Source organism: Crinia signifera, chromosome 2 (assembly GCF_055691185.1).
Source record: "Crinia signifera chromosome 2, ASM5569118v1, whole genome shotgun sequence".
Taxonomy (NCBI): Eukaryota; Metazoa; Chordata; class Amphibia; order Anura; family Myobatrachidae; genus Crinia; species Crinia signifera.
Genome location: NC_139218.1, coordinates 218,131,826 through 218,149,171, shown reverse-complemented (window position 1 = coordinate 218,149,171; position 17,346 = coordinate 218,131,826). Strand labels below are relative to the sequence as shown.

The 17,346-nt window shown below is 43.9% G+C and overlaps 1 protein-coding gene across 4 annotated transcripts in view; it reads right to left on the bottom strand.

Annotated features, from left to right (window-relative positions):
• The window catches only part of BCAS3 (BCAS3 microtubule associated cell migration factor), a 1,098,472-nt gene that overhangs the window by 828,443 nt on the left and 252,683 nt on the right, over nt 1-17,346 (bottom strand). For all 4 annotated transcript variants that reach the window (XM_083173740.1, XM_083173742.1, XM_083173743.1 and 1 more), the window contains exon 12: nt 14,794-14,964. In XM_083173740.1, the coding sequence (XP_083029866.1) occupies nt 14,794-14,964 (171 nt within the window). The remainder of the gene's footprint in view (nt 1-14,793; nt 14,965-17,346) is intronic.

The following is a 17,346-nucleotide window of genomic DNA, read 5'->3' as shown; positions in this document are numbered from 1 at the left end:
ACAACTAAGAAATTAAGCCACACAAACTTTAACACACTGTACTACAGCATTAGGTACTCTTTACCTAGAAGGGCGCCCGTCGTGGTGATCGCGGGTACATTTATGTCTGGCCGCGACGCGACCGACGCGATGCCCGCGATTTCCCATTGAAACCCATGTTAAACATGGAAATCGCATCGGTCGCGTCGCGGCCGGCCATAAATGTACCCGCGATGCCCGCGACGCGATGCACCCGATTTCCCATAGGAATCAATGTTAAATGGCCCGACCGACGCGATTTTACTGTTAAATGCCTCAATGGACCCGATGTGGCCATAGGAATCAATGTTAAATGGGCTACAGAGCCCAAATAGGCACAATTAACCCTTAAATGTCCCCCCAAATTTTTAACGCCACCCCACGATCCACGCCAACCCGAAGCGTGGCGAGCGCAGCGGTACGCGTCCTCCGACCTTTTCATGCCCTACTATCCACGTCGGCGTGGAGTTGAGAATAGAATAGTGTGGCGAGCGCAGCGAGCCACCGAGCCCGAAGCGTGGCGAGCGCAGCGAGCCCCGCGAGGGGACGCGGATACCTTCACAGGTAAACGCGTCCCCTCGCGGGCTTCACAGGTGTCCGTGGCCACGCGGACACCTGTGAAGTCCGCGAAGGGACGTGTTTACCTGTGAAGGTATCCGCGTGCGCTCGCCACGCTTCGGGCTCGGTGGCTCACTGCGCTCGCCACACTATTCTATTCTCAACTCCACGCCGACGTGGATAGTAGGGCATGAAAAGGTCGGAGGACGCGTACCGCCGCCCCTCGCGGGCTAGCTGCGCTCGCCACGCTTCGGGTTGGCGTGGATCGTGGGGTGGCGTTAAAAATTTGGGGGGACATTTAAGGGTTAATTGTGCCTATTTGGGCTCTGTAGCCCATTTAACATTGATTCCTATGGCCAAATCGCGGCCATTGAGGCATTTTACATGAAAATCGCGGTCAATCAGCCTTTTTAACATTGTTCCCTATGGGAAAATCGCGGTCATCGCGGGCAGCAGATTTTTATGTACCCGCGATTTACCCGCGATGCCCGCGATGACCGCGATTTTACCCCCGACGCCCGCGATTTCAATCGCTGGCGCCCTTCTAGGTAAAGAGTACCCAGCATTATGCTCTATAGAAACTTCACCTTATTGTTAAAACAGATCTAGTAAAAAAAAAAAAGTTAGCTTAAATATACTAACTTAATATTATATATTAATGTTTTATCTCCAACATAATAATGAGGCCTACACATGGGGCTATTTCAGGGGATTTTCTAAGCGAACTGGCTAGTAAGAAATCAGTTGTTCCCTGCAGAGGGGAAGCCACAAGTGGTCAGAGACCTGGGGCCAGTCTAGTCAGCTTAATATTTGACCAGGCGCTGTCAACCTTTTCTATGTTGATCTATTGCTTGTGTTGACCCTTTGACCATGTCGACCGAATTTATTTATTTACAGTTTCTCATATAGAGCATCATATTCTGTTGCGCTTCACAATTGAAACTAATGCATGTCAACCTCTTTCAATTGTCAACCAATAGTGGTCGACCTATTCACTGTGAAACCCTATGACCCATACGTGACTCAGCTGGGGCCCTGTTATCTTTTCAGCAACTATTCAAACATTATGGACTTCCCACTAAACAAGCTTTTTTCTATATTTACAGGTCTGTTAGTGTTCTTTCTGATATTAAGAAAGGACTGAAGCCCAGGGCTATAACAAATGGCAACAATATCTTATCACCCTTCCTTTTTTTGTGGTGAAAATTAGTATGTGACTAGTTTCAATCTACTCAAACAAGTTAGGATTTAAGGAGTCTGCTTCTTATTTGATCAACATATGTCAGCCCTTAACCTTCTATTTTCCTACCTTTTTTACTTAGTAGTTTTACTCATTTTTGCTTTCGATTGGGTCATATGATAAAAAATGCATCTATATGCTTGTGCACCATGACATACTTTATATATACTGTGTACTACATCATATGTTCTTCGGTTTTTCTATTTTACATATATGGTTTACATTTGGTACTGTATATGGTCACACGCAACCACCACAAACCACCCGGAAAATAGTCTGAACACAACTCTGTTGTCCGAACTGCAACCACATTTCCCACCATTACTCGGATCGGTATTCATGCCAGAGTGCGCATGTGCAGCATAACGGAGATCACCTGATAGTGATTTTTACTATTCAGTATCTCATGCTGAAGTAGCATGAGATACTGAATAGTGAAAATCACTATCAGGTGATCTCCGTTATTCTGCACATGCGCAGATATATTAGAATCTAGATATATTGGAAATAAACGTTTAATCAATGAGTTCAGTAGCATATTTACAATGGGTGCAGGGTCATATCACACACCCTGCGCCCATATACTATACATCAGTGGTTCCCAAACAGTGTGTCTAGGCTCCCTGGGGTGCCTCAGGACACTTGCGGAGGTGCCTTGGGTTGGTGGACCAAGATAAATTCATATTATTTATGGACAATGTAAAAGGCAAAACCAGTGCTGGTGGCTGCCAATCATAATATATGTGGACAAACAGAAGCAAATCCTGTCCCTCACCAGATAACTGTGACATATAAACACAATGTACTTTATTTTAAAAAAAATTCTGAATTTCTCAATAAGCAGCATATGGCCTAGGGGTGCCTTGAAAATATTTTGATGCTCTAGGGTGCCGTGATTCAAAAAAGTTTGGGAACCACTGCACTGCTCTACATATTTCTTCAACACTGGCACAAAGAAATTACTGTGCAAATGACATGGCTGCCATAGTCACAAAGATATGGACATGCACAGTATAGAGATCACTTGGAACATAAAGCATGTGCTATGTTCCCTGAGACCTGTGTATACATACTGTAGTAGACTCTGGAACAGAGCAAGAGTCTATTCTGCAACTGCACTGGGGAGAGATATTGCAGTCTGCATGGAGACCAACTACTCTACTAAATTGCCCCTGTCTGAGTGAAACATTTGAAAATCAATTTAGGATCATTTTTGCCCCATATTTATATGTAGAATATTGTGTTACATAGGCGGTTATTCTGTTTGGTACGGTGGGACCGTATACGGGCGGATCGGGCTTTTTTTTTCATCTGCGCATGCGTATCTTTCCCAATGCGCATGTGCGGCGACCTCACACTGCTCACGGACGGGTCTCTCCGTGCGAAAAAACCTGTCTGCAAGAACACTCATTGTGGGCGTTTTTATGGGAGCGGCAGGAATAATGAGGAAAACTGGGCGTAAACATGGGCGTACAAGGGGGTGTGCACACAAAATGCACGGTACCACAACCGCCTCGATCGGCGAACGCACCGTGCATTTTGGCCCAAAAACAGGCGGACACCAAAGATTGCTTATGACCACCCCTAGAGATACCGCATGAGAGCGGACGCCTGGGTCTGCTAATTAATGCAGATTACTAGTCACACTCATACACCTGAATGTAATAAGCAATGCTGCAGCCTATTAAGTGAAAACTATTATTTCACTACCTGCAAGCCACACACAGCCCTCAAACACATTGGAACCTTATCTTTCTACACTTCTCAACATGTAAAGGTTGGTTTAATTTTAGGTAATATTAATTCTAATACCTGGTTATATATGTCTAGGTAGCTATTTTATAACCATCTACACCCATTCAGAAAGTGTTTTTTTATACTTTAAAAAGCAGGACACTCAATTCACAGAAGTCGACATGTGTCAACTTTTTCACTGTAACACAAACATAATAGTTTTTTATTATGAAAAAGACACATAAACCACGTCTAAGAGCAACAATGATGTTTTTGGACTCAATTTCTACTAGCAATGGTGGAGCAATGTCCTAAGGCCATGGCCACTATTTTGCACACAATCTGTATTTTTTTGCCCAACAACATACATTATGCACTTTCATATCTGCTATGAACTTTATGTAGCACACTCTGTATGTAAGATGCCACCAAGCACATTATTGCAATCACATATATCTAACAAAGGATCCCAACATCTGCCTATCACACTCTAAAGTCTTATTTTGAACAATATTAGAACATGTTTGCATGTGGCGTACGCTCAGATATACGGAAGGTGTCGGTGGAAAAACGGACGAGAACCGTCCGTGCACTATGACGTATGCTCTGATGTACGCCAGGTATCTGTGGCTAAGAGGGAGACAGTGGCGTACGCTCAAGTGAACGCCACTCCCCATTGTCAGTGTCTGTGACCGTCCATGTGCGGCTGTTCTGTGGGTGGACTTACGCTCACCGTGAGCGTACAGAAAATGCACGGTGTGACGTACCTTACGTACGTTTCACCGTACCAAACAGAATAACCCCCATGAAGTACTGTATATGGTTCTAATTTCTGGTGGCTGTATTATAAAACAAGCATTGCAGTCTATGGGGCCGATTCAGACGAGTTTGAAAAGGTCCAAATTCATCCCCGTCCCCGATGGTGGGTGACTGCTCATGCACATGTGCAGTTGCCCGCAGCGAGGGCCTTCGGAGCTCGCTGCCTGATTGACAGACAGGGAGTATTGCAGGATGGACACCCGGTGTTTCATGGGTGTGACCACAAAAACGGCTGGCACATGACGTAAGCACCCTCCCACAATTCGGAGAAGACCATGCAGCAGAAAATGAAGTCCTGGCTTACTTTCCTGCCGCATGCGCCTGCCTCTGGGCGTGCGCATGCGAGAGGATAAGTAAGCATACAGATCCACTCACAGCAAAGCAAGGGGATTCGGGTGGCGCAGGGTGTGCGTTGGTCGGGGCAACATTAACCTGCTCGCTAGGCTCGGAATATACGCAGCCTAGCGAGCTGGTCTGAATCAGGCCCTATGCAGCTGTACTTTTAGGTACAGCCAAATGCTAGTATAAGAACATATAATTCAGTTTACGTGAAGCAAAACTACTAAGACACCTACAAATGACAGATAAATGCTCGCTATTCACATGGCAACTAGGATGAGACATGTCGGAAACGATTTATTTGTCCAGAAAGGGCTGCTGTCAGAATGCACTGACACACTACTCCTGTAATTCGATGTCCATATCAGAGCTGTGGTCAGAACCTCTGGCTATGATGCAAATTAGTAAATGTAATAAGACGTTGGAAATGGTCATCATAAATCAATCCCAATATTTAGAGGGGTGAGAAAGAGCTAAAGTGACATTTCACACTTGAGGCTGTCAATGTGTCATACTAATGTTCACTGTGAATTATAAACACCCTGGCTTTGACTTCATCCCCATATGCTTTATATAACATGTAGCATCTGTGCATGCTTTAGCTAGACATTTTTTTTAATGTTTTTATAACTTATAACAAAAGAACAATAAATGGTGCAATATGCAAGGCCCAGTTGTAGAACTTCTAAACAGTAGTTATATATTGAAATGTCATACATAGGGAATTCAGAATCATCTGTGTGTCAAGAAAGTACAGCGCTTGCCTGACAATCTGACATCCATAGAGCAGAACCATACATACAGCATTCATGTAACACAGTTGTTCTCAACTCCAGTCTTCAAGTTCACTAACAGGTCATGTTGTGTTGATTTCTTTAATCATGCACAGGTGAGTTCATTTACTTTGCTGGATCAGTAATTATCCCACTTGCTTCCACAGACAAAAACATGACCTGTTGGCAGGGCTGTTTCTAGACAATTTGGCTCCCAGTGCGAACACTAAACAAATGTACCCCCCCCCTAGGATTTTGTTGAAATAAAATATTTGCCCAAAAAAGGGCATAGCCTCGCTGCAATGGGTTCAGCGCTGCACGAAAAGATACCTTGTACCATATTATGCCACAAACAGTAATGTCCCTTGTATCTGGTAAGCAGAGAAGCAAATAACAATAAGCCATTTGCACCAAAATGAAGGAAAATAAGCAAATACGACAGTTCAGATAAGTTGGTAAATGTTGACTAAAGGTGCCCATAAAAGATTTGTGCTATGTGTGTTTTGTAGAATCACATCTTTTTAAAATCACATGTGATATGCTACAACACTAGATGCAATCCGATCTAATACAAAAAGTACTGCCTGCGTAGCTTGCGAAATTAACTACACAGGAGTGCGCATAATAGACCAAATAAACTCAGAACTACACGCGATGTGTTTTGATTTTAAAAGTTCATAGCACATGTCAGAATCGCACCATATGTGTGCACCATTAAACAACTTGAACAAAAGTTTTGGGGCATTTTCTGGGGCTTGGGACCAAATGGTTGGTTGTCATTTGAACCAATACTTTAAAAGATTTTAATTTCAACCAACTATTTGGGGGATGGATGAAAGTTGGCCTAGTGTATGGCCAGCTTTAAACCATGTGCGTGCACCCTACATTAGTGGCTGTGTACCAGGCATGCTAATGAATGCTCTAGGAACCAATCGCTTATCCAACAAGGAAATTCAAAACACAAACTGATGGACATTCATACTAAGGAAGTATCCATTTAGCCCCAATAAAACATTGGGAGCAAAAAGTTGTCATTTTTCACGATTTACCCAATGGTTTATTGATATTTTGGTCACCAAGAAAAAAAATTCTTATGAAAACAGTGAAAAATATCTTCAATGGCTACAGCTGGGATATGCCCAGTAAGTCATGGCACCCAAGGGCTTCTCATGACTAATTTAATAGTGCCTGCTGAGACATCTACCCATGATAGTTTACTGTGGCTAAATAGCTAACCCCCTTAGAAGCAAGTATAAAAACGATCCACAAAACAGAATCCCCCCCCCCCCCTAAAAAAGCCTTCTAACAAGCCCCATAATACCATAGGAAGGGGGGGGGGGGGGGTGGCACCGGGCAATCCCAAATGACCACAACAGCCATAACCCCCCTATCTCTGGGGCCTCCAACCCCAGCCTGCGTGCACTCATAGTGTATCTACTGCGGCAGACACTAGAGGTTCACCCAGATAATTCTGTAAATATTGGCATTACGCAAAAAGGTTAGGGTTATAATTAAATTTTTAAAGAATCACATTATCATCACTGACCATATCCCTCCCATTGCAATTGAAAGCGGGCAGGAGGGTTACCCTATCTTACAAAACTTTGCAATATTTGATAGCATCCTGAACACTCCAGGAGAGTGGTCAAGCACGCTAATATGCATATTTTATTGGAAGTTTTGTTCATATTCTATTTGTACACTTGATAATGTGTGTTTAGCTTCTTCCCTATACTTTTCTTTTTTATGGTAAAAGCATGATATCAGATATAAGCATGAAGCTCATTTTAAAGCATAATAAATCATAGTGTAGCATTTGATGGACCTTGCCAATTAGGGGAGTCATACATAAAAGGTAAAGGTAAATGTTAATAAATAAGTGCTCTGTATACTATATGATGACATATCTTTGACAGATTGACATACAGTAGTTACCATTGAAAGCATATGAAAAATATCTCCTGCTGGAAAGACAAATATATACTGTACAAAGCGGACACCAAGAAAATAAACATATTTACATTTTTTTGTACAGGGAAAAATGGAAATGCAACTAAATGATCTCATCTGTACAGAGTGAAAAGGGGGAGGGGGGGGGGGTCAATTAAAATATCATCAATTTAGTTATCACCCAATTCTGTATGGAAGTGCTCCTGGCACTCTGTGCTGGCCTCACCTCCTTTATGTGTGATGTCATGCACAGGGGGCGGGGCACTGGCACCCGGAAAGTACAACAATCACTGGGGTCTCCCCTCTGTAGGGGCACTACTGCTGTGCTCCTGGCTGCAGGGTGCTGCTCCATGCACCCTGCAAGCCAAAAGTGTGGGCATTTGGGTGGGGGAAAGTGTACCTAAAGAGCAGCTCCGTCACATCTAGGTAGGGCACTGCTCTAAACCTCCATGGTAAAGGGCAGTTCAGCATTGCCGCAGAGCTGCCCAGCAGCAACAGGCAGCTCTGAATAGATATAGCAGCTGTGAGAGGTGGTGGGGGTGATGGTGCTAGTGATAGGAGGGACTGGGTAGGAGTTGTAGTAGTGAATCAAAGCAGCTCGGGGGAGCTGGCAAAAGTGGAAGTGATAGGAGGGCTGGGCTTGGGTAGTAGCAGAGAGACATGGCAGCTGGAGAGGTGGTGGGGTGATGGCGATAGTTTAGAAGAGACTAGGTAGGGGTAATGGTAGGAACACCAAGGGGTTACACAGGTTTAAATGACACTCCAGGATAACAGATACCCCCAATCCACCACTGCCCATTACACCCATAATACTGACCATACTGGTTGCTCCCTCTGCATTCTCTGCATCACTCATGCTGGGAGCAAGGGATAGCCTGAAAAATTACCTGCCACTGTACAAGTGTTTTCTATAGTGTTTGTAAAGTGTCAAGTAGGTTTCAGACTGTCCCTTGCTCTCAGCATGAGATCATCCGTTGCTCAGCTTTGCTGTCATCCACAAATAGCGGAGATAGCTGCTAAGTATTACCGCATTAGTCCCCTATGTTTGCAAGGTTCTGCTTGTCCTAAAGGTAACAGGGAGGAAGGTGTCCCTAAAGGAAAGGGGCAGGGGTGGCAAAGTAAGTGGCAGACCTGGACATGTGCCTCAGGTGCCTAGTGAGAAATCCACCGCTGGTTCTATATGCATGATTCAACTTATTGCTAATGTGTTGAGAAAGTTACACAGCTGAGGCAGAACATGCTCTCTGTATTATAAGGTGGTCACTGATGTTTTCTAAATAATGATGGTTACTGATGCTCTCTGCAGTTTATGGCAGTCACTGACAGGAGGGTAGAGGTGGCAGGTTGCCCTGTCCAAACATGACAGTGGAATGGTTGTGGGGGAGCATTTAACTCCATACCCGTTGGTGACTTTTCCTTTAAAAGTAGTGTGCTGCTGCATTGTGCTATGTCCCTTTTATACTTAATGTCTCGCTCTCTTCACATATGTATTACTGGGAGGAGGTGTCCCAGCATTATCGACATTCCCCTACAGAATCCTCTTCAAACACCTCACACGCACATACAGGGCCATCTCTAATTCCATTGCTCCATATATCTCTAACCTCATCTCCATTCATAAACCCTCCCGCCCTCTACGCTCGGCTGACGACTGTCGTCTCTCCTCCACCCTGATCACTGCTTCCCATGCTAGAGTACAGGACTTTGCCCGTGCTGCACCCCTTCAATTGAACGCACTCCCTCGCTCCATTAGACTCTCCCCGACCTTGCAAAGCTTCAAAAGGGCACTGAAAACTCACCTATTCATCAAAGCTTACCCTTCCACTGCATAAACCAGATGGTTCTCCGACCTCTTGCCTGTTTACATCCTGCTATCTAACCACCACCCACTTGCTTGCACCTCTTGTATTCTGTCTGTCTCCCCTTCCTACTAGATTGTAAGCTCCTCCGAGTAGGGCCCTCTTCCCTTCTGTTGTCAAAGCCCTCTTCTTTTCACATGTCACTCACAGCTCTCCTATACTCCAACACTCAGTGACCATCTTCGTTGAGTCCTCACTACTTATATCCAAGCTGTAATGTGTATTGAACTGTGGCGCTCTTTATTTGTACTGTATTTTTGTTATTTATTCAATTTTATGCCAAGCTTTGTCTCCCTGTATTGTTCCTTTGTACGGCGCTGCGAAACACTTGTGGCGCCTTATAAATAAAATTATAATAAGAATAATAATAATGGCCACACCTCCTCCCAGCAATGCATATGTGAAGAGCCAGCTAGTACAGAACGGACGGAGCATACTGCTTTAAAAAGGAGAAGCTGCCCAGAGTAAGTGCTCCCCTGCCAGAATGACATTTATTCTATACCCCCCAAGCTGAAAACATTCTGGTGCCCCTTTCCCCAGATGTCACAAAACTTGGCTTAATCCCTGAGTTAAGGATACCTATGCATTGACTGAGCAGAAAACACAAGTAATCCACAATGTACTTGGGGCAGTACGGATGGTGTAATGGTTAGCATTACTGCCTCACAGCACTGAGGTCATGGGTTCGATTCCCATAACTGTGCAGAGTTTGTATAGTCTCCCCGTGCTTGCGTGGGTTTACTCCAGGTACTCCGGTTTGCTCCCACAATCCAAAAATATACTGGTAGGTTAATTGGTTCCCAACAAAATTAACCCTAGAATGTCTGTGTGTGTGTACATGTGGTAGGGTATATAGATTCCCTGGGGCAGGGACTGATGTGAGTGTTCAAATATTCTCTGTAAAGCACTGCGGAATATGTGTGCGCTATATAAGAAACTGTTAATAAATAAATGGACACGGACATTACCTTATGGATCATTGATTACACCGCAGGCAAATGAGTCGAGACTGTGTGTTTGTCCCAATCAGAAAAAAAATGCTATTATCAGTTTGGTTCTACTGCTGATTACATATATTTGAAAGATCATATAAATGTCGGGAACCATCCATAAGTATTTATTAATTATAGTTATTTATACAGCACCTACAGGGGCCCTGAAACATTGAATAAAATAAGGGAACATCAATGGATAAGTAAAGTAAGCCAGAAATGTATAGTACAAGCAAAAGACATTAACGAACATTACATGAATACGTTTAACAATGCACTATGGGTTTTTAATCATAATTTTCTAGAAAGTATATACAAACCCCCCCCCATAATTTTTTTTAAGTATGTACTCCAAAGAGAACATTAATGGACGGTTCATGCCCTCTGTGAGATTAAACAAAGACTTGCATTAACGTGATATAAACAAAGTTTGGCTAAGCAATTTATCACCCACTGTTGCCGTGTTAGAGTTCACAGGTTCAAATACTAGTAAAGTCAATTAAGCATTTATAAAAAAAAGGTCATTCAAATAAATAGCAGTTGTAAACGTGAATTATAAAACCAGATGAAGGTTGAAGACAATGTAATTGGCTGAGATTAAGAGTGTTCCCATTTAAAAATGTAGACAAGTGAAGGTACTTCTAAATAATGTTCCAACTTGTAAAGACTCCAAAAATATTATATGACTTGGGGCAGTTTTAACTTTCTTAAAAGTATTCTATATCTTCAGGGAATCAACGATCAGTTCAACATGAGTTTATGGTTTTCAGAACCAGTCTAATGTCAAATTAAAATTGTACCACAAAATGTTAATAATAGAGACTTAGCATTCATTTCTTGATGCTCTGAAGTCTGATTCCTATAATTGAAAACTTTAAGGAAATATACAACTTTTTTACCAATTTGGTGGGGTTTCGCTCCCTACAACCTCCACCATTACCTCTCTTAGCAGAATAAGTGGTAAAATGCTGAAAATGAAAGCTTATCTCTTATATATTTGGCTACATCTGTCACTCAAAGTGTGTGAGTGTGTCTGTAACGCTGGGTGGAGCCTCTGACTCACATTACTCACATGACAGAGAACCAGCCCAGTGAGCCCACAGTGCCAGACACCCTCTGCCTCTCCATGTTGCCCAGGAACCTACTTCACAGCCACCAGGTGAGCGCCAACCGCGGTTCGCTGTACCCCCCACGACCCCCCCCTCCCACAATTCGTAGCCCCCACCCCCGCGACCCCTCCCACGATTGGCGGCAACCCCCGCGATTCGCTGCAAACCCCCGCGCGCCCCCCCATCCCGCGATTCGCGGCACCCACCCCACCGCGACCCTCCCTCCCGCAATTTGATGCACACCCCCCGCGACCCCCCCTCCCACGATTTGCGGACCCCCCCAACTCTCCCCTTCAATTGCATGCGAAGGAATGTGTTTGGCGCAGGTGGTGGCGTGGAGGGGGCGTCGTTTGGCTGAGCGGCAGGTGAAGCTGCCCTGTTTGCTAGGCTTTGAGTATACGCAGCCCAGCGAACAGGTCTGAGGATCAACTCTATCGTGAACATGGTGGTTTATTTAGGAATTCTATTGAAGATGGGGTGATATTCAATTGGGGTTATATTGGACCCAATCTCATGCCTAAAATGACGGGAGATCGTAGGGCGATATTCAATTGATCTATTTTTTTGATGATCATATCACATTCATTATGGTCAGGTTTATCCATCCATTCGTGCATTTCAGCTCAACACCCACGGGGATAGCGAGCTGAAATGCTGGTGAAAAACAGTTGAATATCACCCACAAATTCAGCTGTGCAGCACCTGATAATGTGCTGTGATGTTAGGCTTGACACATTGGGCCAATGACTGGTAAGTGTGTATGCACTTACCAATCATCAGATAGGTTGGCAGATCAGCGAGACGGCTAGTAGTAGTGTCTACCCAGCATTAGTCACACAAAACATACAAGTGCAAACTGTGTCACATATCAAATTATTCAGCCCAGTCTACTGATGTTTCTATTCACATTGTGTAGAGACTAAGATAAATTTTCATCAAAAAAATATGGCTGGTGCTAGCAGTGTTACACTGGTCCTAGCAGCTCACCCGCACCGGTATCCAGGGGCTGGCTGGCAACTTTTAGCCTGGGGGGCAAGTCCAGAGCACTGGCCCATAAGTAGGACCCCACCGGCTGCTCCCCTGTATAATAATAGGATCCCCACAGGCTGCTTCCCCTGTATAATATAAAGACCCCCACAGGCTGCTCCCCCTGTATAATATAAAGACCCCCACAGGCTGCTCCCCCTGTATAATAGGACACAACGGGCTGCTCCCCCTGTATAATAGGACACAATGGGCTGCTCCCCCTGTATAACGGGCTGCTCCCCGTGTTATAATAATAACAGGACACTACAGACTGCTCCATTGCGTAAAAGACAGGACACCACAGGCTTCTCCCCCTGTATAATATAATAATAGTAATGCCATGACACAAATTATTATTCAAGGGGAGCAGCCTGTGGTGTCATGGCATTATTATTATACAGAGGGTGCAGCCTGTGGTGTCATGGCATTACTTTTATATTATACAGGGGGAGCAGCCTGTGGTGCCATGGCATTATTATTATACAGGGGGAGCAGCCTGTGGTGTCATTATTATACAATAATGCCATGACACCACAGGCTGCTCCCCCTGTATAATATAAAAGTAATGCCACGACACCACAGGCTGCTCCCCATGTATAATATAATAAAAGTAATGCCATGACACATAAATTATTATACAGGGGGAGCAGCCTGTGGTGTCATGGCATTATTATTATTATTATACAGGGGAGCAGCCTGTGGTGTCATGGCATAATGCCATGACACCACAGGCTGCTCCCCCTGTATAATAAAAATGCCATGACACCACAGGCTGCTCCCCCCTGTATAATATAAAAGTAATGCCATGACACCACAGGCTGCTACCTCTGTATAATAATAATGCCATGACACCACAGGCTGCTCCCCCTGTATAATAATTTGTGTCATGGCATTACTATTATTATATTATACAGGGGGAGCAGCCTGTGGTGTCGTGGCATTACTTTTATATTATACAGGGGGAGCATCCTGTGGAGTAATGGCATTATTATAAAGGGGGAGCGGCCTGTGGTGTCATGGCATTATGTCATGACACCACAGGCTGCTCCCCCTGTATAATAATAATGCCATGACACCACAGGCTGCTCCCCCTGTATAATATAAAAGTAATGCCACGACACCACAGGCTGCTCCGCCTGTATAATATAATAAAAGTAATGCCATGACACATAAATTATTATACAGGGGGAGCAGCCTGTGGTGTCATGGCATTATTATTATTATACAGGGGGAGCAGCCTGTGGTGTCATGGCATTATTATTATACAGGGGGAGCAGCCTGTGGTGTCATGGCATTATTATTATACAGGGGGAGCAGCCTGTGGTGTCATGGCATTATGCCATGACACCACAGGCTGCTCCCCCTGTATAATAATAATAATAATAATGCCATGACACCACAGGCTGCTCTCCCTGTATAATATAAAAGTAATGCCATGACCCACCTCAGTACACCTCAGTGAGTTTGATTCTCACTTACTGAATTGTTCCTGCTGCAGCCACAGATCAGTTCCCCGGCTCATCCAGTGTGCGTGCCTGCTTGCTTCCTTTCTCTGCAGACGCGTGGGTGGGAGGCGTCATTGTCATGACGTCCACACCCAGCGTCTGCAAGTGCTGGGTGAACAGAGGGAACAGGCTGCCGGCCGGGGCCCTCCTCCACGTAGCTGTGGATGCCGGCGGCCATGTTTCTGTAGCCGCAGCCCGCAGACATGTTTTAAAAGACTACAGGAAAATGGCCGCCGGCAGTGCAACGTAGGTAAGGCGGCCTGCGGCCCGCAGCACTTGTGCCAGAGCGGCCTGGGGGGCACATGGCACCCTGGCCCCCGGCCCAGCCCGCCCCTGCCGGTATCTCATGCTGCATGGCTTGCATACTGCATTTATGCTTTGGTACAGTGGCGTAAGTTTGTCCAAGTTGCCTAGAGGCAAGATAAATATCGGTGCCCCCAAATAGCTCATTCAGTAAGGCGTCTGTCTATAGTAAAGCAGGTCATGGGCTCTAATACAGAGTGTGACACTTGCAAAATATGATGTTAGGAGGGGGAGTCAGCCACAGCAGCAATATCAATAACTTTTAATTAACTGATTCAAACTGGTACGGGAAGAGGGGTGCCCCCTTGGAAGCAGGAGCCCGGCGGCAGACGACTTCATTGCCTCCCAGAGTTACGCCTCTGCTTTGACACCCTATTACTGTTTTTCATAATAATAATAATAATAACAAAAATAAATATTGCACCATACAAATAAATCTTGAGTAATTGCGGTTTGCCCTCCATATCAGACTATTCACCACTCTATCCACTTACATTATACACAGTGTAGCTATTGCTTTTTACAAGAAAATACCTTCAAAGCTGCACATGTTTAAATAGTGGTTTACCTGTCCCTCAGCAACAGTTTCTGTGTCAATAATGGTGATAACACCAGGGACAAGTGGATTACGCCTAGCATTGCTGTGTGTCGACAAGTCTTCATCAGAGGTTCCTGTGGGCAGTGTACCAGTAAGTTGGGTGACAACTTTGCCAACCATTGTAAGTCCAGTCTTCAGAGTCTAAAAAAAAAAAAGAACAGTTATATTATTTAGAAAGTGACCAGACCTCCATTCATAAACATTCCCTTAAATACCATTGTATGCTGTATTATAACAAGCAGTCAGATCAGAAGCAGAATACAGGGGGTACAGCACTGATTGGAAGGTGTGTGTGTGTGTGTGTGTGTGTGTATGTGGAGGGGGTGGTGCTAATGTTGCCAGCCCCAATGAAACTGGCCTTTTGAACAGGCATTACCAGGCACCTGTCAGCACAATGATTTGTAACCGTAGCACCATCCTGCAGATATTTAGTCCAAAAAGGGCTAGCAATTTGCAATAGTTATTTGTTAAGACCATAATACTAAATACTGTGAAGATGAACCATTATAGAAACCTACAAGTTAATAAAGTTTTCTGTTGCTGTGGGGAATCATCCAACATATAAAAACAATTCTAAGAAATTAGTAAAAATATATATTTCTCAGTTTTAAAGGGATCAAGTAAAATACAATTTATTTTGTGCAAAGTATTGTTAGGTCTATAGATACAGTATACATTACCCAAAAACAATACACTGTATGTACTGTACACCGCTTAAATTGCACTTTATCTTGAAGAGTAGATGGAAAGTATTTAAAATGAATATAAAACTTAAAAATGAACTGCAACAATTAGCTTGACATGGGGTTTTTTTATTCAGAAAACAGTGTATTTCCAGCAACATCATGGTATGATCATGAACTGAAATCTTCACAGAAAATATTTTTCAAAGCCAAATAAATCTTTAAGGAAAAAAAACGAAGGATTTACCATACAGAAGTGAGTTATGATAAGAAGATATAAGCTAATGTTCAAAATTAAAACCTTAGAAAGAGAACCTAAAACTGAAACCTGTATTATTGTGACAGGTTGAACATCATTCTAGGCCAACTGCCTATATGCATAAAGCTACATTAGGACTATGTAAGAGAATAATGGTGACCAAAGTGATTTCATTCCATTTCCTAAAAAAATAAAAAATAAATCACAGGAAATCGAGGGTTATTCTGGTCCACACGCAACCCTGCGAATGTATAATTTTTCGTCAGAACAGGCTAATTATATTTATCCTAACAGTATTCCAGCAGTTCCTTATACCATATCTCTCATCATTTTTAATCAGTGACTCAGGACTCCCACATGCACAAGAAAAGGGTGCTTGGCCTCAGCAAAATGGAGTGTGGCTTCACAGGAATGCCACTGTAATGTGCCATGCCTTCCATTTGCCATCACTGTGGGGGAATGTCCAGCTTTCTGGGAGCTGCTGACATGTGCCCAGGGTAGTTGTTTGTTCATTTGACATCACAACCATAAAATATGTGATGGCAGGGGGAGGAGCAAGGTCGGTTTGCTAGTAATGTCACTATACATGTCAACTTCTATAGTTTTTAGGAACCAGGTTGTGAGCGAAGCGAGGCACCATGCCTGAAGTGTGGCAAGCGAAGAGAGAGCGCAAGGGGAAAATTGGGGCTCCTGTGTTCAGACCTTGCTCCTCCCCATATTTTTGTATGTCACATGCTTGAGATGTAAGGTGGGGTAGGTATATTACTGTCCCAGCTGTGCACATACACAGTCCTACCACTGGTTCCTTCACTCACATTCACATAATTTAAAGTTCACGCGTGTCGCAGGAACCTCTGATGAAGACTATCGCCCACCTGGGTTTCCCAAATATCAATTTCTGGAAGATTTCTCTGCCTGGCTCCCACACTTCTTATCTTCTGACATCTCCACCATCATCATGGGTGATTTCAATATCGCTATTGACAGCCCACTTTCTCCTCATGCCTCAAAACTTCTCTCTCGGCCTCTCCCAATGGTCTGACTCCTCTACTCAAAAGACACTGCCTTGATCTTGTATTCACTAGGCTATGCTCTATTTCCGAATTCACTAACACCCCATTCCCTCTCTCGATTCACAACCTTATCACCTTCTTAACCTCCACCATTTCTCCAAACTTTATAATACCTAAATCATGGAAGCCTCCTCTAACCTGCAGAAATACTAATGCTATTGTTTTTCAACAACTTTCTACCTCTCTGCAAGAACTGCTCTCAACCATTTCTACACTTGCCTGTCCTGAGACAGCTGTAACCCACCTGAACCAGACTCTACAAACTGCCCTTGATGAAGCTGCTCCAGTTACTCCTCAAAATCCACGTAGGCTTAGATGCCAACCGTGGCACTCTAAATTAACAAGACACCTGCAAAATCATGTCGATTTGAACGTCAGTGGCGTAAATCTCAAAATCCAAGTGACTATGTCATATTTAAGACTACCTACCACTCCTATCATAATGCTCTGGACACTGCTAAAAAAAACTTATTTTCAATCTCTCATCTTCTCATGCCACTAACCCCAA